The sequence below is a fragment of the Pseudorca crassidens genome, chromosome 8 (genome assembly GCF_039906515.1).
Source record: "Pseudorca crassidens isolate mPseCra1 chromosome 8, mPseCra1.hap1, whole genome shotgun sequence".
NCBI classification, from domain to species: domain Eukaryota; kingdom Metazoa; phylum Chordata; class Mammalia; order Artiodactyla; family Delphinidae; genus Pseudorca; species Pseudorca crassidens.
The window spans coordinates 73,712,573-73,739,462 of NC_090303.1; the positions used below are offsets into that span (position 1 = coordinate 73,712,573).

The following is a 26,890-nucleotide window of genomic DNA, read 5'->3' on the forward strand; positions in this document are numbered from 1 at the left end:
TCCCTTTTATGTATAAAGCAGCAGATAGCAGTATTTCATCATTAAATTGGTTGAATCCAGTGGGAGGTTTTTTTAATCAAAATAATTATTTTCTGATGATCTCCTGTATACTAAAATTCTCTATGACTCTCACAGAAAACAAATGTAGCACAGAAAAATTTTAAGAAAACTATTTTTATCATTTTGAATACTTTGTTTACAAATTAGAAATCATACAAATGATAAGATATTGGTGTATACAATGAATAATGATTACAGAAAGGTCATAAGATGCATTAGATCAGCAACACTCTAAATGTATTAAGTATTTATTAAGTAAATGAAATGAAATCTCTGTATATGTAACTTACACTAACTCAAATTGACATCTTGTATTTATCAACAAGCAGGGCACCAGAAGGGCAAAGGATGTAATTCCATGTAGCAGATATAGGCTGTGCCATTATCAATACTGAAGCAAAATTCAATCCTTCAGGTATTTTCAAGAAACCCAGATGGTTGATCTAGTGTTGATAACATAGCAAAAGATTAATTGATTCCAGTTTTCATCTACATCTTAGATATTATAAGGTCGATAAATATCAGCCTAGAGATACTGTAAAAACATTGGAACATTTAGTTATGCCATTTATTTAAATATCAAAATTCCACGATACCAGAGCAGCAAAAAATATTTTCATGATACTTTGAAGTATAAGAAAATTCAAGCATGGCTCAATCTATCAAAACAAAGAAAAAAATAAATTCTTTTTTACCTTGTGTAATCTAACTTCTCCCCTGACAATGAAGGTAAATGAGCACACCAATCAAGAAACTCATTATGTCTATTTTTTTTTTAAGTAAGAGCTATTAACTATTTTATTTACAGTCATATGAGTGGAAAAGAATGAGTTTAAAAAGGAGGAGAAAGGCTGTTTCTCAATGTCCCCAGCTCATCTGGCTATTTATTATTTAGAGCTCTTGTACCCACATCTAGAAAGCTATAGTCACTGACTTCACATCTGTAAACTGAGAAAATATGATCTGTATATATATTCTCCAGTTATGGGGAAAATTCAATAAGAAAGGACACTAAGAAGAAAAAAATATGAAAAGCTACATCTACTCGTAAGAGGCCCTTGTTATTTCAAGACAACTGGGAGTTGGAAAGGTTGTTTAGTGTGAGTCCACGAAAAGGAAGCCAATATTTTAGAGAAAAAAGATTGCATGGGACCTTATCTTGAAAAGATAACTAACAATAATTTTTAAATTGTTTTATTTAATTTTTAACAAAGTTTTTATTATTATAGAAATTATGTAATAATTATTTGAATGAACAAGGTTCGGTTAATTGTGTATTAATAGTTCAGTGGTAGCTGATATTTTCTGTGACAAAATTATTTGGTAAACAATATGCCTCTTTTACTGTTGTAAGTCTCATTTCTGAAAACATATTGTAGGCATCAATTTTCCCAAGGATCACTCTTGATTCTTAGATATTCAAATAATTTGCCTGTGAATTTACATTATTTCTACTTATATATATATATATATATATATATAAAGTTATATAGCTATATATAAAGTTATATATATCTATATAACTTTTAAATGTTATTGTCAGATGGTTACAACATCTATGTGTCATAGAGAAACTGACCCATAAATGTATAAGCATATAACAGAGGCATATATATAACAGGGGATGTTAGAAAGGGGCTACTTTATAAGTGAACAACTTCTTTAGTGAATAGTTTAGTGTTTGGTACACTTTCACTTACCTATGCAACCTTATCATTTCTGGGGCTGGGATAATGATATTCAGATAACTAGGGCTCCCTCCTCCATCATTACATATGACATTAACTGTACACTTAGCTCTTGATAGATACACAGCTACTATGCTATCAGTTGAGCAACAGACCTGATGTGGGAGTTCTTCATCTGTGATCCAAGGAGATATTTAGGAGATCCCCCACACCTCTTAACACATACAAATTTTGGGATATATATATATACACACATATATATATATTCTGTACTTTTCCAGGGAGAAAGTCTGTAACTTTCAACAGATTATCAAGGCCTTAAAAGTTAAGAACTAATGACTAAAATTAATTTTTTAATCTACTTCAGTTGACTGTGACACAACACTACTCTTCACTCTGTCTTTAAAAATCCATTACCTGTTTTACAATCCGCTGATAGTTATTATAATCTGTAAGTAGTAGCAAATATTATTACCCTTTCCAGATCTCCTTCATCCAGACTCTACCATCCTGTGTCAAGCCATTCACTAGCTAAGATTATGAGAAATGGCTTTCAAGGCTGAGTAGTAGTATTTTAGCAGAATGGAAAATGATGACAGAGTGAAGAAATCCTCAGTGTAAGTTTTCTCAGAATATGAAGAAATTAGAATAATGTATAAAATGAGAACAGAAATTAGCCTCTATCTAGAATGATGTGTTTTCCATTGACTTCAAGATATATTCCTTCTCTATGATTTGCAATGTTAACTTATCAACTCGGATAATAAAGTGGAATTTTGTCATAAAGTATATAATGTTCCCTTGAAAATTCTTGAGGAAATGTATCTTATGGCTCTCTTTCACGTGATCTATTTCAGATGAATTTATTTATCTGGCTTTGACAACTATTCCTATAAATCAAGAGTTTTTTCATGTCAAAAAATGAAAATTATTTTAATTCTCCAAACTCTGAGCTAATTGTAAGCTAAGCCTGAGATAATAAGCACACCATAAAGATCTAATATTTTCCACTTTCATTAGCATTAAAATCTCAAATTTTGTGATGACGTATTTTTCATGTAATACCTGAAGCACCCTTTCAAAAGTTTATCCCAAAGTTAATATTCATGAAAGATTACATGTCAATCACATTAGTAATATACAGTAGCATTTTAATTTTTAGGCTTCTTCCTCTTAATTAAAAAATCTATTCCTGCTACATCATTTCATCTTGGTTTTCAAAGGCTTTCATAACTTGTTGCCAGTATTTTTCAGGACTCCGAACAGACGTCTTCTAGGGTGGTCAGATCTTTCTAATGAATGTATCATGAAGACACTTCCCCAACTTATTCTCGCTTTTATCATTTGGTTGATATTATTCACCTGTATAGCCTCCCCTCCACCAAATGTATGCTTTTTAAAAGAAGTTAAATTCTGCTATGCCCACACATTTTTGTGATTCTCCAATCTTCATTTTTAGTTTTTCTGACCTCCTGTATTTGCAGCTTATGCTGCACCATGTAGGCTTTAATTTTAAATGTCTTCTATCTTTTGTTGTGGTTTCTCATGCAGTCATTTTAACTCCCTGAGGAGTAAGACCATATTTTGCTCATCTGTTCTATATTTTCACAGAACTTACTGCAGTTTTGAGTATCCCTCCATAAATACTCATTGATCAGATGATCATTCATGCAGGTCTAGCACAGAGTAATATCCTTGGTAAGTCAATTCCCAATGCTTTGAAGAAGCTCAAGAGAGAATAATTTGAGTGAAGCACCATAGATATAAATAATAAATGCTAACAAGGCTAACAGAGATCGTAGGGTACTCTAAGTACTCACAGGAATAGAACTTTATCCTCTGCTCAGAGCTGAATGTAATAAGAAAGATTTTTTGTTTTACTAATTATTTTGTCAGTTGGCAATCCAGTTTTCAGTATTTCATCAATTTGGAGCAAAATTATATCAACTAATTAATTTAAATCCAATTTTGGAAACAGTGATAAGTTTTATTTAACAAATTAACAAATTGTCCTAGTAGGGGGGCTTTCGATATTTTATTTGCTGAAACTGATTATCCAATATCTCTTCTTGACAAAGTAAAAAGGATTTGGAGTGTAATTTCAGATGCTGATTAGAAAATCAGAAGAATGAAGGGGGAAAAAAAGAACATGTATTATCTGCATTGTGTACCTGTTTGGGGGGGTGGTGGGTATGCTTGTGTGAAGCAATAACAATTCTAGCCAGTATTCTTGAGGACAGCATTCAATGTGTTCTTTTTCTGAACTGAGCATGTCTCCATAAATATGCAAAGATGCTTTTAGAGTTAGTGTGATTGAACTGACCAAGGGAATTAGAGTCTAATTTTAGAATCCTAAGTTTTTATAAATTTTCTGTATTTTATTGTGGAAAATTCTAATGTTTATTGTAGATTCACTTTTCAATTATAAGTGGTAGATAATCTATTTTTTAATTAGTTCCCCTATAAGGCTTGAACTTTAGACAACTATCCCCCAGACAGTGGAAAAAAGGCAATGAACAACCAGATCTGTCGATCTTGATTCTTGAAAATTAACATTGTCAGAGCTGAATAGGAAGGAGACGGAAGTAAGAAAATGTATATTTCAGAAGGTCTATTCTTTGCAGTCTGTTAGTTCCAATAGTACACCACCAAGTCACTACTTTTAAAATATCAGTAGAGAGCTTTTTCTTATGTTGTGCCTCTTTCCAGGAAAACAAAATTTAAGTAGATTTGGACTCAGTAGTCAAAGAGAAAAAAAAGTCTTTTTTGCTCTTAATAATCCTTCGACACTGTGCTTCTTCTTCCTGTGAATTCTGTTGTTTCTAACCAATCAGTTTTTCATGAACAATATATTCCTTTCAGAAAAATTGAGCCAAAGCAATATATGAAACACAGAACTTCATTGCATAGCACCAGCATAGAATTGATTCCCAGTTGATGAATTGAGCCTGTTTATTTCTTATAAGTCATCACCATCATCTGAGCTAAAGCTACTTCTCCTACTGCTCTCTTTGGAAACTGCAGGGGAAGTGGCAGATAGCAGAGGATCTGTTCCAAATGGAGATATTGTGTCATCCAGTAGCATGTCATCCAATCTTTGTTCCTCCTTCAAAGCCGCACTAAATGATAAATCTGTGAAGTGTGACAAAGGATCAGAGAAGGCCATAGCTTGATCACAGAGCTCAGGGCTTGTCCCCTGAGACAGAACCAATTGTTGGCAATAGTCTACTGAATTCTGCTCAAGATGGGCCTGTTGTTTGGTGATGTGAGCACCTAAATCAACTGTGCCAAGTGAAGCCAGGGTTGGCAGACCATGAGCACGAGCCTGTATTTCTAGTTCCTGCAATTTCAAACAAGAATAATTAAATAACGACTTTGAAAGTAAACTCAATTCTATAGAATAAGCCACAAATAGATTTAAAATATTAACAAGCACTCAAAATGAAGACTAATACATATTATAAATATTCTTTGCAAATAACAGAGTGTGGTATATTTCTAATGCCTGAAAAATAACCCTGAGGAAAATACTCAGAGTTTTAAAAACTACTCAGATTGTTCGTTAAAGGAATACATGACATATAATGGTCCCATAGTGGCTCAGGCTACAGTACAACTATTTGGAGATAGTGGAAATCTTCCAGTCATTCTTCCTGATTAATTTCTCTCTATAGGTCCATTTCATGGAAACAGGAGTGTTTTACCTGGCAGTAAGCTTGCTCACATATTAAAGAAAAAAGCTTGAGGCTTATGAAAACCTATATTCTGAGATTTTGTGTCACATGAACAGATGAGGAGTAACAATATAAACTGGCATAATATGCCTTAAGGCAATGAAATCCATAGTAATGTTACTATAGAAATAAAAGGGGGAGAGGAGAACTTAATGTCCAATATTATCCAGAGAAACAAAGGTTCTGCTTATTATTATTTTTTGACTGGGATAATATTTGTGTGTTTATAAAATTGATTCTATTTTCTGCATTTTTGCAATTAGTTGTCGTCATTCATTATATACTTTTAAAGCCAACTTGATCCTAGATTTCTAATCAAAACCTAATTGAATCAATCTAATTCATGAACTTCTAAAAGGCAATAAAATTATCCTTGGGAAGAAAAAATAATTGTTAATGAGAAAAAAATAAATGAGACCAATGAATAAAACTGATGATGGATAAGTCATATGTAAGCTACATGGTTCATGGCAACGTTCTTATAAAAACCTGAATCCGGAGTAGAAGGCGCCTGTTAGCCTGCTCTAATTTCTTCTGTCTGTGTTCTAATTCTTGAGCTCTCTGTTGTTCTTTTTGTAGCCACTTGATGTACTCCACTGATGCTTTTAGAATGGTTCCTTTGTTCCAGCGCATATCACTGTAGAAAGGAGAGATAACCTTTTCACAATTGTGCATGTCAGCAGAATTCATAAGAACTTACAAAATCTTTCACATTAATATGAAATAATGATTTACATGACTATTATTCACTCTTAGATATTATTGCTTCTGAATAGAAATTTTAATAGAATAGTTAAGAAGCCCTTATATAGTAAAATTAATCCCAGAATGAAAATAAGTGTCAAAAGAAAGTAATAAAGTGACTTTTTGTGGGAGAGCTAAATGCAATATCATGATTCTACCATTACAGTTTTTATATTTTTAGTGAAAATTGCTTTTATTATTAACTCTGAGATTAAAATCTATGTGCGGTATTTCTGCATTAATGAACGAGGAAATGTACATTACTGAGGACTTAAGCCTACATTTTTTAAGATCATTTCAAATGCACCAATCTTTTAACCTACTTTCTATAAGGTTGCTTTTATGCTTCTAGGAAAAGAAAAATAAAGTCCCTCCTGAATGGTGATCCTGAGTAATTGTGAAACAAATTGGAGTTTGGCAACATCACTTTATGCAATAGAGCAAAACTTTCTAGAATCATTAGGCAAATTTTTCTACACAAAAAGCATCAACATTTTTTTAAAAAAGCTGGTTATCTATTTTTAAGTAAGTGTACAATAAGTAAATACAGTTGAACATTGCCAATAATCTTCAGACTGTAGCATAGAAAAAATATTTTATTAAAACTTATTTTTAGACAGGAGAGATGATAAATTTGGAACTACAGAACAGGCTACTGAGTTTAATATCTAAAAACATACATCAATATATTTACTACTATCTGACAATTCATAATATGTATGGAGAATAGGGCCAAACTGATTGCTAAAACTTAGAGCTGTTGAAAAATCTGGATGAATTTTCCATTTAGAATCATGAGATTTCTTTTAATACAACAGAAAGTAAACTTGTAGGGAAAATTTTAAAAGACATTACACTGCATGTATTTTTGGTTTACGTGATCTACATGAAATACATGGAACTTAATATGTATTTATTAAATGTTCAGAAATGGGAAAATGTAGTTTATGAAAAACCTGACTGGCATGTGCCTCATTGGAAGTTCAGGTTAGACGACAATTCATTAGCTGTAACAAATTAAAGGAAGATACATTATTCTACCACAGGTGAAAATGCTTATTAGGTGAGAATGCTGGAATAAGCCATCTTCTACTGAAAAGCACCAAACCATTGCCACGTCTGTCTCAAGCTTGAAAATGCTTTGTCAGTTCTCTGGGGCCACTACTGCTGTTGATATCTTTCCAAGCACAGTGAATTATCTAGTGGTGGGAAGGGTAGGGGGAAAAGAGGTTACTTTTGTCATTAAACCAAGAAGTTATCTGTCACTGAAAAGTGTAGTGAACTCCTGAGTTAAAACTCTAAGCAGCAACAGGAGCCTAAAGGCCCTAATTTTGTTTTATTTCTTCTCATGGGAAGAAAAACTTGAAGGACAGAAGGAATAGGATGAAAACAATAACCCTAGTCAACTTTGAAGTTTAAGGTACTGTTTATTTAGATCTAAAATAAACCTTCAAAGTTGTGGTAGATCCATCCACCTTACTACAAATAACTCAATTTCATTTCTTTTTATGGCTGAGTAATATTCCATTGTATATATGTCCCACATCTTCTTTATCCAGTCATCTGTCGATGGACACTTAGGTTGCTTCCATGTCCTGGCTATTGTAAATAGAGCTGCAATGAACATTGTGGTACATGACTCTTTTTGAAATATGGTCTTTCTCATACAGAATGAAGTCAGTCAGAAAAAGAAAAACAAATACGATATGCTAACACATATATATGGAATCTAAAAAAAAAAAAATGGTTCTGAAGAACCTTGGCCAGGACAGGAATAAAGATGCAGACATAGAGAATGGACTTGAGGACACGGGGAGGGGGAAGGGTAAGCTGGGGCGAAGTGAGAGAGTGGCATGGACATATATACACTACCAAATGAAAAACTGATAGCTAGTGGGAAGCAGCCACATAGCACAGGGAGATCAGCTCAGTGCTTTGTGACCACCTAGAGGGGTGGGATAGCGAGGGTGGGAGGGAGACGCAAGAGGGAGGAGATATGGGGATATATATATATATGTATGGCTGATTCACTTTGTTATAAAACAGAAACTAACACACCATTGTAGAGCAATTATACTCCAATAAAGATGTTAAAAAAAAAGTTGTGGTAGAAAACACACAATGGGTTTTGCTACAATATCTACTTGATGTCATTTCACTAAATGTTTAAAAGTTCACTCTATTTAAAGCCATTTTAATATATGAGGTTGCTTCTGAAAATATTTCAAGTTTTCCAAATATATTAAAGAGATGTTTACCTCTCTCCCAAGATAATTTCATGCAGTTAGGCATTAAAAAACATTATATATGACATTATACTATAAACACTAACACATACAAAGACATACCTAAGGAGTGAATGTTGATACTGGCTTTTCATTTTCTACAAAATAATTTTCTTTGAAGAACTTACATCGTTGAGAAAGTTAAAAGCTTGAATGTATATAGGGCTAAAGCAGGTAACAGAAATATGTAAGTTGGAGTAAGAATGCTGCCAGGCAAAACTATGGAAAATGTACAATCTGTTGTCATCTTAGGAGTGCCCATTCACTTAGAAACATTAAAAAAATAAAAAAGAAAGAAAACACCAAGACACGTCTGATTCTTCTTGCTTTGATCAACATTTTATAACTTCTGATTTAGAAAGTCTTGTTAGGTCTCATTTACTACCTCAACTGCCATTCTTACACAAAGGCCAGAGAAAGTTCTGACTGTAGAAGATAAAAAAATCAATACAAAAATACCTTAATTTTATATATAAAAAAGTAGAAAGAAAAGAATAATTTGATAGCACAACTAGAATAATTCATGCTCTGTTGGCATTTTTATATCTACAAATATGATTTTTTTGTAAATATGATTAAAAACACATATGAAGTAAATCACTACCACACGTCTGTAGAAATGCTTCACTTTTTGTATTTGCTAGTTTTGTTTGGTTTTATTTTTCACTGACGGTTAAGAGACTGTGTGCTTTTCATTTCATTTTCTCAACATATATACCTCAACGATAGCTCTTTACTATATTTTTTCCCTTCTGACCATACTATTTTGACCCAGCAAAGAAGAAAGAAGTACAAATTTCTGAATGTTTTTCATACACAAAAATGGCAACTTCATAGAATTCAAAATGCTTTCAGGTATTAGCTTTCATTTGCTAAGCCAAACCGTAAGTTTATTCTAGCCATGAGCTGGAAAGGTCCTCAGAGCCTTTTTATAACCAAAGCTTCAGAGTTCCTGCTACTTGCCCAAGAGCATGCGGTGTTTAGAAGATGAGTCCTAGGTCTCCTCTCTCAGTTCAGTGCTGTATCTGCAAATCTGTGGCTTTCCCACTTTTTCAAATGCATCTGCCATAAGAAATGTGTTTTCTATTGTGACCCAGTGCGCTCTTTGTACTTATAACAGCAACAAAGGATTCATGTGGTATTACTATCCTTCTAACGTGTAATATGTAATACTCTGATGTTTTCAGTGCCTACATATAATAGAATTAAAACAATTAATAATTCCTCTTTCTGAAATCCACAAAGAAGAGAAAGTCCCTTAAGAATACTTAAAATGAAGCTTTCCCAATTATGGTCCCTTTCAGATGTGATTCTGTGATAAATTGATTTTCCATATTCTAGATCAGGGGTAGACAAACTATAGCCTGCAACCTGTTTTTGTCAATAAAGTTTCATTGGATGCAGTCATGCTCTTTCATATATATATTGTCTATGTCTGCTTTCATGCTACAATGGTAGAGTTGAATAATTTTGAGAGACTTTATGCTCACAAAGCTTGAAATAATTACTATCTGGCCCTTTAGAGGAAAAGTTTTCCATCCCCTGTTCTGGACAATGAATTAGAACCAGAAAGGAGCCATTTTACAACCAAAGCTTCTATAAAAATGTAGAGTAATAATTATCCCTCACACAAGCTTTATAATTTTTAAGATATTCTCATACATATTACTTGATTTTATTTTCATAAAAACCCAGCCATATAGTTGGTGCTTTACAGGCATGGTGACATCTAAAGATGTTCAGTCAGGCTTCAGAGTCCAATTTTAGAGTCTCATCTGTTTTCTGCATATAACCTGGGCCTGGCACTGTGGGTTAGCTCTACCGGTTACAAGGGAAGCTCTCTTAACTGACCTTATCTAATCACTTTCAGGAGTAATTAATGTTCTCCATTCCCTTTGTGATACTCACTGACTGTTGACAGAACAAAGTAGACACTAGGCTACCTTCTGAGACACCCAGGTACTTCTGTTATCCTTGTGGTGACATGTACTTACTGACAGGCTGTTAAATGAATGCCCATTGTACTTATTATTGTGATAGTATAATTAAATTATATGTATGTTAACTAATGAAATACGAATGCAAAAGAAGAAAAAGCATTTATAAAGATAGCTATGGTTCTTAGGAAAAGTATATTAAAAGCTTTGGAAAAGCTGAAGTAAAATGTAGGTAGAGATAGGTTGCTAAAAAATATGCTGTAAGAAATTAGAGTGCAAACATTAAAAAAATATCCATCTATACTTAGGTGGTTGGCCCGTAGGTTTTTGTTTTATCTTTAAGAAATTGAAATAGACTATACACTTTTGTGCAGTTTATGTACGAAAGAAATATTGAAACACATTCAAACTAAAAGGTCTTGGTCTTACATCAAATGTTTGGTGAATAAATGTGCATTCATATTTTAAGTGTTAAAAGAAGTCTTATCTGGAAAATGGATGTTCCCTTCTGCTAACAGAAAGAGTTGCATGCTTAGAGACTTCAAAAGATTTGAAAAATTATGGTAGGACCTACACCAAGATTGAGCTCTTCAGACTTTCTGTCCAGTGCTCTTTCTGCCATTCTACTGGAGATGCCTTCACTATCTACTATGCCCATAAGAATAAATATGGCATTCCCTTCTATTATAAATGGATGAATTGTCCAAGTGAACTAGCACATTTACATTTAGGGAAAGAATACTTTCAAATTTCACAAATATCACTTTATCAAACATCATCATTTCTGAATAATGGATTTTTGCCAGTGTCTGGAGAGTCCAGTTCTCAGTCTGAACAAAACATTTTTTTCTAGTCATTATTAATGCTACAATGTTTTCATGTTTTTAGAGAAACACTTAACATGCTAAATTGATATTTTGTTTTATCAACTATTTCTTGAAATTTACAACCTCAAACATCTTGTTTAACTGACTTTGTGACTGTATGACACCATAGCCTAGCTGAAAATTTAATTGCAATAACCGATTATTGACTGGCATCAATCAGCCTGTTTTTACAATTCTATTTTTTCTGCTTGCATATCGCCAGAATTTTGGAACCTCTGAAAATTCAACATTCCAATTTTCACGTACACATAAATCTTAAATTGGAAGGAGTGCTATAATCATAAATTGAGGATGCCAGTCAGTATCATGAAAGCATTTGGTACTACCACTAAATTTGCAAATATTGGTGCCATACAGAAAAATCCACTAAATACTGAGAAGAAATAATTTACTTATTTCCTATAGCTCAATAGGACAAGTGTTAGTAACAACGTTGATGCTTGATAACTATCAGCCTTGAATAGATATTAAAAAATGAGACCAGCAGTAGCCTTATCTTTACCACAGCTGGTTAGTTTCCTAGTCTTTGGTTCTCCCCTCCCCCTCTCTCTCCCACCCATTTTTTTGGGGGGGGGGATTGAAACCATAACATTATTAATAAATGATTGGTGAACTCACGGATCATTAGACTTTGGAATAAGAGTGCCAAGCTCCTTGATTCGGTAATTAATATTATACCTTCTTCTTCTTTCAACTATTAAAAAAGAAATATTATTGATTATTCTCATTAAAGCATAATTCATTTTTGGTCAGCTGTAAACTTTCTTAACAATCTTTGAAAAACAATGAGCAAAAAAGTTTCATTTAGTGAAAAGGGTACTTCTCAAAAATAAAAAATTCAAACACATTTTATTCTAAAAGTAAAAATAACAATATTAGAATTGTGAGTCTATTATTCACAATTATTTTAAAACATTTTCTCTCAAAAACAACATTTTTATCATTCTTTGAAATGCAATAATATTCACTCATACTGATATATATATATATTTATATACTCTCCTTTCTCATACATGCCACTAAAAGGCTAACACAAAGTTTGCTACATGGTAGGTATGTGTGCCCAAATAGACTATGACCTCTTTGAGGGCAGGGACCATTTCTTTTGTATCTCCAGCGGCCTTGGCATGTAAAAGGTGCTAAATAAATGTACGTTGATTAGACTATAAATATAGTTTTCTAATTTAACAACTTTCAATAATACATAGAGCAGTGATTCTTAAACTCTGGCATGCATCAGACACACCTGGAGGGATAGTTAAAATAAATTTGTACCCCGCACCTAGAGATTCTGATTTTAGTAGGATTGGGTTGGGCCCAAGAATTTGCATTTCTAACAAGTTCCCAGGTGATGCCGACGCTGCTCGTCTAGGGCTCACACTTTGAGAACTACTGATGTAGGTTTTTATTCAGAGACTGTTTTCTCTGTTTGCATTTCTATGCATCCATTGCTTATGGAAATTTTGTGCATCTAGTAAATGTTCAATAAATGTCAAATATACAAATAAGTAGAGTTTTCTATATTGACCCTTACCTAAGAGCAGTCTTACAGAGCACAGAGTAGTCCTATATTCCCAGTGCTCTATATTTCCAGTATCAGGAACCACAACTTATGCATAATATTGTTTAAGTAGATAACATTTTTAAAGCTTTTTAGGGAAACGAAGGAAGTAAAATGTCATGAAGAAGAAGAAAACTATGTCAAAAACATTAAACCATACGTGCTTCAAAAATAAGATCTGCTACTAGAAACAAGGAAAGTCATCAAAAATATATCAATTGTCTTGGTGAACCTACTCTACAAAGCAATTTACCATGAATGAACTTGACCTTCAAAAATAATACATTGGGATTCCTCTGAAATTAGGATATAATTGATTCTTGGGAGAGTTTATTTTCCCTCTTTACCAATCCTGTTTTCCTATGCATGTGATTCAAAAAACTGACACCATATAAAAAACTGAAAAGAAAATAAACAAAGATAATGCTGATAGAAATACATTTATATTTTACAGTGAGAATTTATTAGTAAGTCTATGTTCACACATATTCACTCCTATATTATAAAACAGACTTTTAAATATAAGATGAAGAGCAGCTAGGAAGGATGTTCACAGTTTTATCTCAAAATAGGAGACTGGTTTAGTCCTATAATGTTTTATCAAAATCTATTATTTAGATGCACCTTACGTAAAATATCAGAAATTCCTACCCAGCTCTTCTTAGATTGTGCCCAGTAAAACTTTTAATGGCTAATTATGATGAGAAGTTTCGTTCCTCAATGTTTTCATCTCCAGTACTAGTTGTCTGTAAAGGAGTCAAGTTTTAAGAAATTACTAAACTATTTCATGCTACACGTGATTTCACTCGTCACCAAGTTTTTGATATATTCACTCATTCCTGTCCTTAGATCCAAGCAAAAGGGGCCTCTCTTCTCAGACCCCGTACTGATGAGGAGCCCCCTTTGCCTTTTCTTACCACACCCATCCACACTGAGCAAGGCAGCCACAGGACAAAGGGATCCCCCTTCTAAACTATATTCCGGCTAATTTGCAACAGGAATATCTTCCCAAACACCCTGAGCCTGTTCAGGCTGCTTCCCAGGTCCATCCTCTTGAGGGAGGATCAGGACACCAAGGTGCTTACCCTAGTCCCAAGATGCAGACAAGGGGCAACTGTTTGCAGAGATATGTATAGAACTTGAATATACAGAATGAGGGGTTCCCACTCGTGTTTGAGGCCACTTGCAGCATAGAAATGCAAGTGGCCTCTAGGGGGTAGACAGAGAAGTGAGATGGGCTGCTGGCTAAAGGCTGGCATTGCCCCACCCTGACATTCCTACTCAGAATTCCAAGGATCTGAGAATTGTTATTTCACACCTGGCCTTCCAATCTTTAGGAAGGATAGAACATACTTAATTTAGCATTTCTAGCTTGAGTTATAGCTTTTAAGTATTTAGACATCTGGTAAGTGGGACTTTATTTGTCCTCCAGCCATGATCCTCACAAATGTTAAGGGATATCCTAGATTCATATTTAAAATGTGATATTAATTTTTTGTAACATTGATATCTCCAAAAAGGAAGATCCCTAAGTAAGAGAATCCAAATTAGAAAACTCTTTGATAATGGTCATATAAGGCACCTATCATACTTTACATTAAGTGACCTGTTATTTAAAGTGCAAACATAGAGGAGAGAAGAAAGGAGCAAGGAAGGTAATAGTTAGCAGGCTTAAAACTAAGAGAGAAGCCTTTATCTCCTCGATGTATCATTAATTCCTTCTGGCAACAACTAGCTCTGTCTTTCAGGTTCTACTTGTCTCATAAACTGCACCAACACTTATCTGCTCTGCCACTAAGTGATCAGAATCAAATCATTTCCCTCTCCACAATTACTCTAAGGACCGTTATAACCACAGGTCAGCCCTCTCCTCAGTCACACAGTCAACCTACTCTGTGACGTAGGCAGATGCTTGATGAACAGATATATGCAGGTTTCACAGGTACATGTAGAATCAATTTCAACTAACCACATGTAAGGAAATTCCTGGTTTGTTTCAGGGCTTTAAAGTTTTTATTTAATTTTATTCTATTCTATTTTTTTCTCATTTTTTGATTTGGCTCCGAGAACAAAAAAGCTTCACACCCAATTAGTCAAGCTCACTTAAGACAGTTAAGCATTTGAGACATGACAAAGCACTCTAAAACTCAACTTGCCCCTCAACAACTTCCCTGGACTGCATTTACCCATCTCATGTGACCCATTATCAGAGTCAAATTGACCCCCAGGAAGGTGTAAGAGGCCTTATCATTAGGAAGGGAGGAGCAGATTGACACAGAAAGATAAGAACCTGGAGTCACATTTCTTGCTATTTAAATGGTGTATATTTTCCAAAGTCACTTTTATCTCTTTAAACCTTGGAGTCATGAGTCACAACTGAGTTCAGACATAACTCAATGCTCACATGCAGCCTGAGAGAGAGAGAGAGAGAGAGAGAGAGAGAGAGAGAGAATGATCAAGGAGAGAACTTGAGATGCTGAACTGCATAAAAATGTCTAGCTTTTCTGAGAGTTCGCATTGTTTAAATTTCCCAACATAGCTCTACCAGTGAGCATGTACACTTCTGGTCATCTGACCTCAAAATATTTATGGGGCAACAATAAAACATCACACATTTTAAATTCTGCATTTCCTCTTGCACTAATTAATTTTGTTTCGAAAAAAGGAAAATATACTCACTGAGGTTGTGGTTGTCCTTTTTTTGTCTCTCTTTTGCCAAAGCTCGAGTATCAGTTTCTGATCGAAAGGAAGACAATTGAAACAGTCCTTATTTTTACCTTACAATCCTTCCAGTCAACATAATTCAGAAATACTAGTGAAAATACAATATTACTTGCTCCAAGTGGTAAAATATATATACATATTTTTTGCAAATATTCAGAAATTTGGAACAGAGTGCTCTTTAGTAAGAAGGCAGTGACAAAACCTATGGGCTTTGAGCAGTAAAACCTGGATTTGTATTCTGGCCCTCCATTTAATAGCCTTGTGAACTGTTACCTAAGTTCTCTGTGTCTCAGGCTTCTTATCTGTAAAACTGATATAATATAATACTTACCTGATAATCACTGTGATGATTAAAATGGGTACAGCACACAGAAAATATTAAACTGCTTAATCATTTTTATTAGTATTGTTCTCAGAATTTTAAGATTATTCAAAATTATTACAACCTTAATTTTTTATAAAAAATTATGATTTCTACATCCCAAGAATTGGAACTAACTACATTTCTCAGATATTCCTATTGGACAACTCCATACTTTCAGTAAGTGACACTTCATGTGCTATGTACTTGTGAGCATTTGTGATAGTCAGTCTCCACTATGGCCCACGATGATTCTCACTCATGATATTCACACCTTTGTTAGTGCCCTTCCACACTGAATAAAGCTGACCCGTGAAACCAACAGAATTTTGTGGGAATGATTAGTGTGGCTTCCCAGACTACACCATAAAAGACATTTTCAGCTTCCCACTTTGGTGTCCCTTGAATTGCTAGTTGTCATGTCATGTGGACACCTCAGCAGTCCTGTGGAGAGGTCAATGTGGTAAAGAACCAAGGCCACTTGCCAACAAGCAGCACCGACTTGGAAGACCTGTGAGTGAACCACCTTGGGAGTGCATCCTCTAGCCCGTCAAGTGGCAAATGTCTGTACCTCTGGCCAACATCTTGACTGCAACCTTATGAGAGACTCTGAGCCAAAACCAGTTTTACAGGTCACCCCCGGAATTTCCGAACCATAGGGATTGTATGAGATAATAAATGTTTATTATTTCAAGCTGTTAAATTTTGAGTAATTTGTTATATAGCAATAGATAATTAATACAATGTTCTTTGAATTATTCTAGTTTTAAAATACATTTATTTAAATTTAGTTAAGGCTACATTCATTAATTTTAATCTAAATAATTTGAATGCATAGATATTTTTGAGTTATTGGTTAGACTCCAAGAATGGATATATTGCATTTATTAAAAATGTTTATATTAACTGTATAAAAATATTTAAAGACCAGTGTTTGAGCTCCAAACTAAAAATTTGTTATAGAAATTTCGACTGAGTTTTATTTTATTCTTATGGAGAAACTAACACTGGTCTGGTAAGCCATGAAATCCTTATTTTGATCCACTTCTGCTTCTAATCAGCTGTATGACTTTGGGAAAATAACTCCTCTGACTCTTGATTCCCACATCAACATATTGGAGGAACTTGACAGTGCCCCTATAATTCCTTTGAGTTGTAACAATTTTGAGATTTACTATTGAAAACTGAGGGTTTTTTACCCACATGAGAAAATTAAATGTGAATCATGAAATCCATAAAACAAGCTAAAAAGGGGAAAATCTAATTTTCCTTAATCTATTAATCTGTTCTTTTGCAATCATGTTAATAAATTGCATCTATTCAATATCAAAATGAACCTATGTTAAGTGAAGAACTTAGTCAAACTGTCATATACATATGAATAGAAGTTATGTGTACATTCACCCAATTCCTAAAATAATTAATTAATTCAATTGAACTGTAAGTTATGCTAACTTGCTGTTTGGTTGTCATAGAGGAAAAAAAGATAGATTTACTCTCTAAATGTCTTCCATTTTAACTAACTATTTTAATAATATTTTTAAAATCCTCTTTAGCTTGGAAATATATGTCACTCACGTCTTATGTAGTTGATTTTTAAAAAGGATAAAACTACAAAAGCAATGTTACCTGTAATTTCTCTTTTCATTGGTAGACTACTTGGACAAGAAGCACTTGTAAGGCCCATATTAACTGGTGAAATTCCCTGCTCACCACTATACACATCCAAAATACTTCCAGAAAGCTTTAGAGGAAAAAGGAAGAAAAGATCAATCAAATCTTCGTTGGATATTGACAAAGTATTTAGATGTTCATTTTAAATTTACCACTTTATTAATAGTAATTTGTAATATATAGCATTTTAATTTTAAACAAAAGTGAGTATGCCTTAACTTTGTAAAATCATTGTGGCATGCTTATGGATAAGTTATGTTGAAAAAAGCTATTTGTATTTAAGCAAAAGGAGAAATTAGTTCACTCACGAAGAAAAATTTTGATTAATATTTACAAAGTTATGGGAATTTGATCCAGCACATTACCTGGTTATAAATGAAAAAGATTGAAAATATCATTTTTGACAAAAATCAATATACATATTAGCAAAGCTGGAAAGTTCATTGCATATCATAAATTAGGTATAATGGTTGAACATTTTGGAAGCCTTCTTAATACCATCAGTGCTACCAGCAACTCACAGTCAAGAGGTGTTCTACACTGTTAATTAAGTGAAAAACTTTCTTTCCTTCCTGGAAGGCATACTTTTCTCAATGTACACCTAATGTTCTAGATTATTATAAATATCCTAGCTGGTAACCAAAAGTAGTCTAAAACTGCTTTTACCTCTAGTGGATATAGGGTATGTCTAATTATAGCAACACTGCAATTCTTAAAGTGCTTCTTGGGAACAATTTTTCAGAAAGCTAAGATACTTTATACACAATTTAAAATCGTACCAATTTGTTAGTTAAAATGTGCTTATTGATTTGATCTCCCAAGAAAAAAATTTAAATAATATTTGTAACTCAAGTTAATATTCATTATTCCAGAACAAGCTACATTTAAAATATATGATTTGAATGTTTAAAATATTTCCATTCTAAGTATCTTTATTTCATTTCTGGGAAGTCAACCAAGAGCTGAATAAGCAGTATCTTTTTAATTTCCTAAAGAACTAAAAATAATACAAGTAACCAAGCAAAGCTATAACCAGATTATTACGGAGACTCTAACATCTTATTCCCACTTTTTGTAAAACTCCAGTTCAAACTGAGGGAAATTTTTTAATACTTATAAAATCAGACTGAAAATAAATGTGAAGAAAGACCAAAATTAGTTTCTGACATAATAATCTATTAAACTATATAATAATATTGTATATTTCTGAGGGAAAAAAATCATTGAAAATACAGTGGAAATCAGGCTAATATTTAAGTGTATGTGCATATCAATAAGGACATTATAGATTGCATATGGTATTCTGATGTATGTTTTCATATATTGGTTCTTCTCATTATTTACTCTATTTGGACTCCTCATCTTTATTTTATATAAATTCATTGTTTTAAAATGTATTTTTGCTTCTGGGACCTTAGAAAGGAGCGCCTTAAGTGGGATATTTATTCCCTCTCAATTTCCTCAACTGAAAAGTAGGGACAGGGACAAAGTTGACCAAATTGGATAGATGATGAGTATTAGTATCAGTACAACACAATTAGGAAGAAATCCTAAAGGCAGATATTTCCCTAACATGTGAGTCATTTAGTTATATTGGTAAAATTTAAAAGTTTCCAAAATCTTTTTTTGAAAACCCTGTTGGTTATAAGCTGGGGCATCACCAACCTGAATTGTTCATTTCCACTGTGCCTTTGAGAAACATAATGGACATGCTGAACAAAAAGACAGGGAGTGAGGGAGAAGGAAGGGGGAAAGAACTAGGAAAAGGGCACTTTTCTCTGAAGAGTTTGAATTCTGATGGATTTCAATGCAGCAGTGGCAAATAGCAGAAATGTTTGAGAAGAAAAGGAGCCATATTACGTATACACTGCAACAATAAAGTGATAGATTCCTAACTATAGCATCTCACTGGGTCCATATTACCTCATCAGACTGTACCCAATGCATTTTTCCTTAGAAATGGGTCTGGAATTCTGAAAATGAATCTAATCCTGCTTAACTGTGGGTATATTACATCCTCTCCTGACCTTGGTTATTGTCAATTTATGCCCTGAAGCACAATGATTAATATCCTATTTAATTTTATGCTGTAGGTACTACTCTATTTCATGTAAATAGCTAATCACTTTTTGAATATCATTAAACAATTGGTTTCAATTTCAAAGTATGTAATACATCTCACATAATCTAAAGAGCCTTTTCTCCATTAAAAGATATAAGGGTACAGTGTTAGTGAAAATTTAAAGATTACATAGACATTGGAAAAGGCTTACAAAGCAAAATTATAATTACTTTTTTTAAAGGTATAAGTTACTTAGGTATTAAGGTCTAAGTCTTAGCTTTATTTTATAGAGTAGTAGGCAACTTGATAGATATTTTATGAAGAAGCATTTATTATTCTGATTAAAACACAGGTTACTTTTTCAGAAAAGCAAAATCATTGACATAACAATGGGAAATATGATTATTAGAAATAAACTCACAAATTTTAAAGACATCTAATAAAGAATTAATTATAAAATATTTTCAACAAGGTAAAAAACATACTCCTCAAGACAATTCTTCTTTCCAGTAGAAAAAAGTGAACTCCTGATCTAAGAAGTTGCTTTGAAGTGAGAAGTGATTGGCAGTGGTTCCTGATGTCCAAGATTCTCTACCCTAGATTTTAGTCACATCTCATTACTAAGATCATAGAGACTTAAGTGGACTGAGCACTGGCCTTTCCACACATATGCTACCTTTCAGAGTAGCCAATATTCCCTAAAGAAAATTAGCTCACAGGTCAATATATCAAAACGTTAGAGGAAAATGACTATTTTAAAAGTTAAACAATATGGAGTGTTAGAAATAACATCAAAAGCAAAAATTTTAGAAATAAAAAGTAAAAGATCACATGAAACCAAGTTTTTAAAATTGACCTAGTGTACATTCTAAAAGAAACAAAGATATTTGTAATATCTTTATAATATAAAATAACTTGTAATAATTTATAATATAAAATAATAACAAGAAAGCATAAAATGGCTGAAGTGATGAAGCAGAAATAGGAGCCATGAAAATATAATACTTGAACAAAATAAAACTATGGAGAAACAGCATAAATATAAAGGAATTACCAAATTAAAGTAATCTCTCAGGAGGGTAATGAAAAGAACCAAGAAAATCTAATTAGTATGTAGGATAGAATTATTAGAACTAAAATACAGACAGGTATTAGGACTCTCAGAGAAAAAGAATAAATAAAACTGGAAGGAAGAAAAAATTTTAAGAAATAATGGAGATGCATTTCCTAGAATTAACACTAAATAAAAGACCAAAAAGTCTTTTATTTTATCTCATCTTATTTTATCATTGTTTTATTTTGATTTAAAAATCAAAGGGCCTATAGAATATCAAAGAAGAAAAACCTACACCCAGACACATTATAGTGAAATTTAAGAGTATACAATGACAAAGAGAAAGATCGAAAAGCCTAAAGAGAAAAAGAGAAGATCATGCTCAAAGGAACAAGAATCTGATTAACATAAAATTTTTCAATAGCAAAATGGATGAAAGAAGAAAGTGAATCAGTATTTTTCAAATGTTTAAAGAAAAGGACTTAAAATACAGAGTTTTATATCCAGCCCAAATATCATCCACATATGAGGTCATGACGAAAAATATTCTTAGAGGTATAAAATGCTTAAGAATATTTTCTCTCAAAGACTAACACTGAAAACAGTTTTGGATGAAGTAAATATGATATAATAAAATATGTCATAAAAAATAATCAAATATCTTGGTAAAGTGGTTGTAGTCTAAAAAAGAAGAAGGGAATCAAAATCAAAGATAAAATGAAATGTATAGGGCTTCCCTGGTGGCGCAGTGGTTGGGAGTCCACCTGCTGATGCAGGGGACACAGGTTCGTGCCCCGGTCTCGGAAGATCCCACATGCCGCGGAGTGGCTGGGCCCGTGAGCCATGGCCGCTGAGCCTGCACGTCTGGAGCCTGTGCTCCACAATGGGAGAGGCCACAACAGTGAGAGGCCCGCGTACCGCAAAAAAAAAAAAAAAAAAAAAAAAAAAGAAATGTATAACCATATGACTCAGTATTAAAGTCTAGATAATATCAGTATGATTGGATTGGAGTAGTAAAAAAGCCAATGGATGTGAAAGTGGTTAAAAAAAAATTACTAAAGAAAAACATATTAAAATATAGGACTCACTTAAATAATAAAATAAGATGAGAGGAACAGATGAAAATATATCAATAAGAATAATTAATGTAAATAGGTCAAACTCCTCAGCTAAAAGGTTGACAGTTTGGTTAAAAAGACAGTATTTAGATCTATGTAGCTTACAAGAGACACCACTACATTGCAAAAGGACACAAAAGATTGAAAGTTAAAAGATGAGAAAAGATATGTCCAGCAAATTATAACCATAGGAAACCAGTGAACTACATTGATATCAGAGGAAAATAGGCTTTAAAATTAGAAAAATTAGGGCTAGAGAGAGTCACTATCTAATAATAAAGAATTCAATTCTCCAAAAAGGCACAGCAATTATGAGCAGGATTGTACCTAATAGAATAACCTCAAAATATGAAACAAAATGTTTGTAACTACAAGGAGAAATTAATAAATCCATCAACATATTGGGAGATTTCAACACATTTCTCCCTGTTTTTTGAAAAATCAAGTAGACAAAAATAATCAGTAATGTTCTAGATGTGAACAATAAAAGTAAAGTCTTGGCCTAATACATATATATAGTTCTACATCTACAAATTAGAGGACACACAGTTTTCCAAGTACGTATGGAACGTACATAAATATTGATCACGTACTCAGAAAAAATACTAAAACCAACTCCTCCCCCCAAAAAAATTTCAAACATTTCATAGAGTCCTTGATTTCCTATATATTTAGAAATTCTTAAGTGACTCAAGAGTAAAGACCAAATCATACTGTAATTTAAAAATAAATGAAAGATACTGAAAACACACATAAAGAAACTTCTGGAATATGGCAAAATAATGCTTTGAAGGAAATTTATGCCCTTAAATATGAGAAAAATAGATAAAAATTTGAAATTTGATAAACTAAGTAAATTTCTCAAGAAGTTAGAATAACCAAATAAACCCAAAGCAAGTAAAATAGATAGTAATATAAGATCATAAATCAGTGAAAAACAAAACAATGCAAAAGACAAGTTTTGTTTTGTTTTTTCAATTAACAAACTTGACATGCCTCTTACAAGACTGATTAAAAAGAATGAAGACTAAACAAATGATATCTTAAATGAAAGGAGGATATAACCACAGTACAAGTTGAGATTTATAAGTTTTTTTCCTCAAGAATCAGGAACAAACAAGACTGGGACACCACCCACTTTCTTTCGCCACTTCTTTTTAACATAGTGTTGGAAGTCCTAGCCAGAGCAATTAGGCATGGAAAAGAAAGTCATCCAAATTGGAAAAGAGTAAGTAAAATGATATTGTTCACAGATGATATGATCCTATATTTAGAAAATCATGAGGCTACACACACACACACACACACACACACAAGTATGAAAGCTAATAACTAAATTCAAAGTTGCAGGATACAAAATCAACATGCAAAATATGTTGCATCTTTACACACTAACAAAGAACAATCTGAAAAGGATATTAAGTCAATTCCATTCACAATAACATCAAAAAGAATAAAATATTTGGTAATAAATTTACCCAAGGAGGAAAAGACTTAGACACTGAAAACTAAAAAAACATTGCTTAAAGAAATTAAAGAAGATATAAATAAATGGAAAGATATCCCATGTTTTTTGATGAGAAGACTTAATATTGTTAAGATGACAGTTCTACCCAGAGCAATCTACAGATGCGATCCAAACCCTATTAAAATCCTAACAGTGGTTTTTGCAGAAATAGAAAAACCCATATTAAAACTCATATGGAATCTCAAAGGACCCTGAATAGCAAAAACAATCTTCAAAGAGAACGAAGTTGGAGGACTCAAATTTCCATATTTCAAAGCTCACTACAAAGCAACAATAATCAAAACAGTGTGGTACTGACATGAAGACAGACATAGAGAGTGGAATAGAGAGCCCAGAAATTAGTCCTCAAATATATGGTCAAATGAGTTTTGACAAGAGTGCCAAGACCAAGACAGTTTTTTCAACAAACAATCTTGAGAAACTGGATAGCCACATGCAGAAGGTGAGGTTGGATTCTCACACCATAAACAAAAATTTCTCTAAATGGATCAACGACTTAAACATAAGAGTTAAGGCTATAACACTCCTAGAAGAAAAGATGAGGGAAAATCTTCATGATACTGGGTTTGGTGATGATTTTTTAGATATGATAGCAAAATTACAGGCAACAACAACAACCAAAACAGATAAATTGGACTTCATCAAAATCTAAAACTTTTGTACATCGAAGGACACTATCAAGTGAGTGAAAGGACAACTCACAAAATGGGAGAAATTACTTGCAAATCACATATCTGTTCAGAGATTAATATCTAGACTACATAAAATAAACTCATATGACTCACAAAAACAACAACAAAAGCAATCCAATTTAAAAAATGAGCAAAGAACTTGAATAGACGTTTCTCTGAAAAAGATACACAAATGACCAATAAGGACATTGAAAGATACTCAACATCATTAGTCATTAGGGAAATATAAATCAATACCACAATGTTTTACAACTTCACACTCATTAAGATGACTATTATTAAAAGAAAGGAGGACTTTCCTGGTGGCACAGTGGTTGAGAGTCTGCCTGCCGATGCAGGGGACATGGGTTCATGCCCTGGTCTGGGAAGATCCCACATGCCGCGGAGAGCTAGGCCCGTGAGCCATGGCCGCTGAGCCTGCGCGTCCGGAGCCTTTGCTCCGCAAAGGGAGAGGCCACAATAGTGAGAGGCCCGCGTACCGCAAAAAAAAAAAAAAAAAAAAAAAAAAAAAGAAAGGAAAACATGTTGGTGAGGCTATGGAAAAAATATTACCCTTGTTCATTGCCACTGAGAATGTGAAATGATGCAGCCACTGTGGAAAACAGTATGACAGTTCTTCAAAAGTTAAACATAAAATTAGCATATGACCAACAATTTCTCACCTCTAGGTATATACCAGTAAGAGTTGAAAGCAGATACTCAAACAGATATTTGCACCAATGTCCATAGAAGCATTAAAGAGCCAAAGGGTAGAAACAATCCAAATGCCCATCAATAGATGAATGGATAAGTAAAACGTGGTATATACATAATGGGATATTATTCAGCCATAAAAGGTAATGAAGTACGGATACATGTTACAACATGTATGAGTCTTGAAAACATTATGCTAAGTGAAATAAGCCAATAGAAAAGGACAAATATTGTATGATTCCACTCACATGAGGTACCTAGAATAGTCAAATTTATGCAGGAAGAAAGGAGAATAGAGGTTACTAAGGGCTGGAGGTAAGGGAAAATGGGAAGTTATTGTTTAATGGGTTCAGGGTTTCTGTTTGGAAGAATGAAAAAGCTCTGGGAATGTATAGCAGTAATGGTTGCACAACAATGTGAATCTATGTTATGCCACTGAATTGTACACTTTAAAATGTTTATAATAGCAAATTTTATGTTATACATGTTTTACCACAATAAAAAAGATAATAACAGAGAATACCTATAATACCTATAATACCTATAATAACAGAGAATACCTATAATAATTTTCCAATGACTGTGAATGCTTAGGAAAAATACATAAACTTCTAGAAAAGTATTATTTGGTAGAACTTACTACACAAGTAATTAATAGTCTTGAATAGTCATATGAGTACTGAAGAAATCAAAACAAGCTTTAAACATATTACACAAGAAAATATCTGGACTAGACAGTTTTATGGGCAAAACTGTCACATTTTCAAGAAACATACCATCTCAATTTTGTACAAGCATTTCCAGACAATAGAGACAACAGAAAATATGTTCCAATTCATTGAGACTGAAACCATATGAAAACATTATTAGAAACAAATATTATAGACCCATTTCATTCATTCTATAAATCTTAAGCAAAATATTATTAGTAATTTTAATTCAAGAGAATATAAACAAGGTAACTTACCATAATCAAGTTGGATTTCCCATAAATATATTTTATGACGTTAAAAAAGAAAAAAAAACTCTATGGTCATCTCAATAGATTTTTAAAAAGTATCTGATAAAATTCAATCCCATTTATTATAAAATTCTTAGTTTGTGAGAGGACAATAACTTTCAATAATAGAAAAATATAGCTTTGCCAGTGTTTAAAATCAGTGTTTCCCTATGAGAAAATGAAATCTGTGTCCAAAATTATTGTACAAATATTCATACAACCATTTACTCTCAGGCCAAATACAGTAAAGGGCAGCATAAATGATCTGACCTAAATTCCACATATGTTTTTTCTGTTTTGCCCTCTTCCCTCTCCATGTACTAGGTCCAATCTATTACCCAGTTATGACATTTTTTTCTTTTAAATCATTAGTCAGTTTAAATTGTCTTCCCTATCCTCGTATCTCAAGATCCTCAGGGCCTTCAGCCTAAGATATGTCCCTCCCTCCAGTAGCCCTCCATCCCTCTCAGTTAGTTTCCAACTGCTCCTCTCAAACCAACTCATGTTTTAAAAAATACAACTTTCTTCTGATCTCTCCCAGCTCAAAAACCTAAAATTTAAACCTCTCCCCTTTAACTCATATATTAAGTTCAAATCCTTGTGTCCAGCTTTCAAAATCTCATTAAATGGCCCCACATTATCTGGTCAACATTATTTCCCACTACGCTCAAGTTCTGAAAGGTTTCTCATCACCACATACATATATGTAGACTATGTCACAGCTTGTAAAAATAGATCTCCTACTCCAGTGGGAGGGAAGAGGCAAGAAGATAGAATGTTGCCAAACGGAACCTATGAATCCACATATGGAGAATTTTTAAATGATAATAAAATACAAGCAATATCATAATATATATATGCAACATTATAGATAGTTGAGTATTTATTATACACCAGATATTCAGATAAGCATGTTTCATAGTAATAACAAAAAACAGCTTCTCAGGTAATCTTTATAATAACTTTGTGAGTGAAGTCTCATAGTTCCCATTTTAAATATAAATAATTAAAACTCTGAAAAATTAAGTACTTATCTCAAGATCATACAGTTGTAATAAATAAAAGACTTGAGATTAAAACCTAGGTCC

At 33.1% G+C, this 26,890-nt stretch overlaps 1 protein-coding gene across 3 annotated transcripts in view; it reads right to left on the minus strand.

The window, feature by feature from the left end:
- Positions 1 to 292: 292 nt before the first annotated feature.
- Positions 293 to 26,890, minus strand: part of TFEC (transcription factor EC) — a 155,931-nt gene continuing 129,333 nt past the window's right edge. For all 3 annotated transcript variants that reach the window (XM_067746793.1, XM_067746794.1, XM_067746792.1), the window contains 5 exons: positions 17,611 to 17,725; positions 15,576 to 15,632; positions 11,954 to 12,029; positions 5,972 to 6,119; positions 293 to 5,088 (listed from right to left, as the gene is read on the minus strand). In XM_067746793.1, coding sequence (XP_067602894.1) covers positions 4,708 to 5,088; positions 5,972 to 6,119; positions 11,954 to 12,029; positions 15,576 to 15,632; positions 17,611 to 17,725 — 777 coding nt within the window. In that variant the 3' untranslated portion in view covers positions 293 to 4,707. The remainder of the gene's footprint in view (positions 5,089 to 5,971; positions 6,120 to 11,953; positions 12,030 to 15,575; positions 15,633 to 17,610; positions 17,726 to 26,890) is intronic.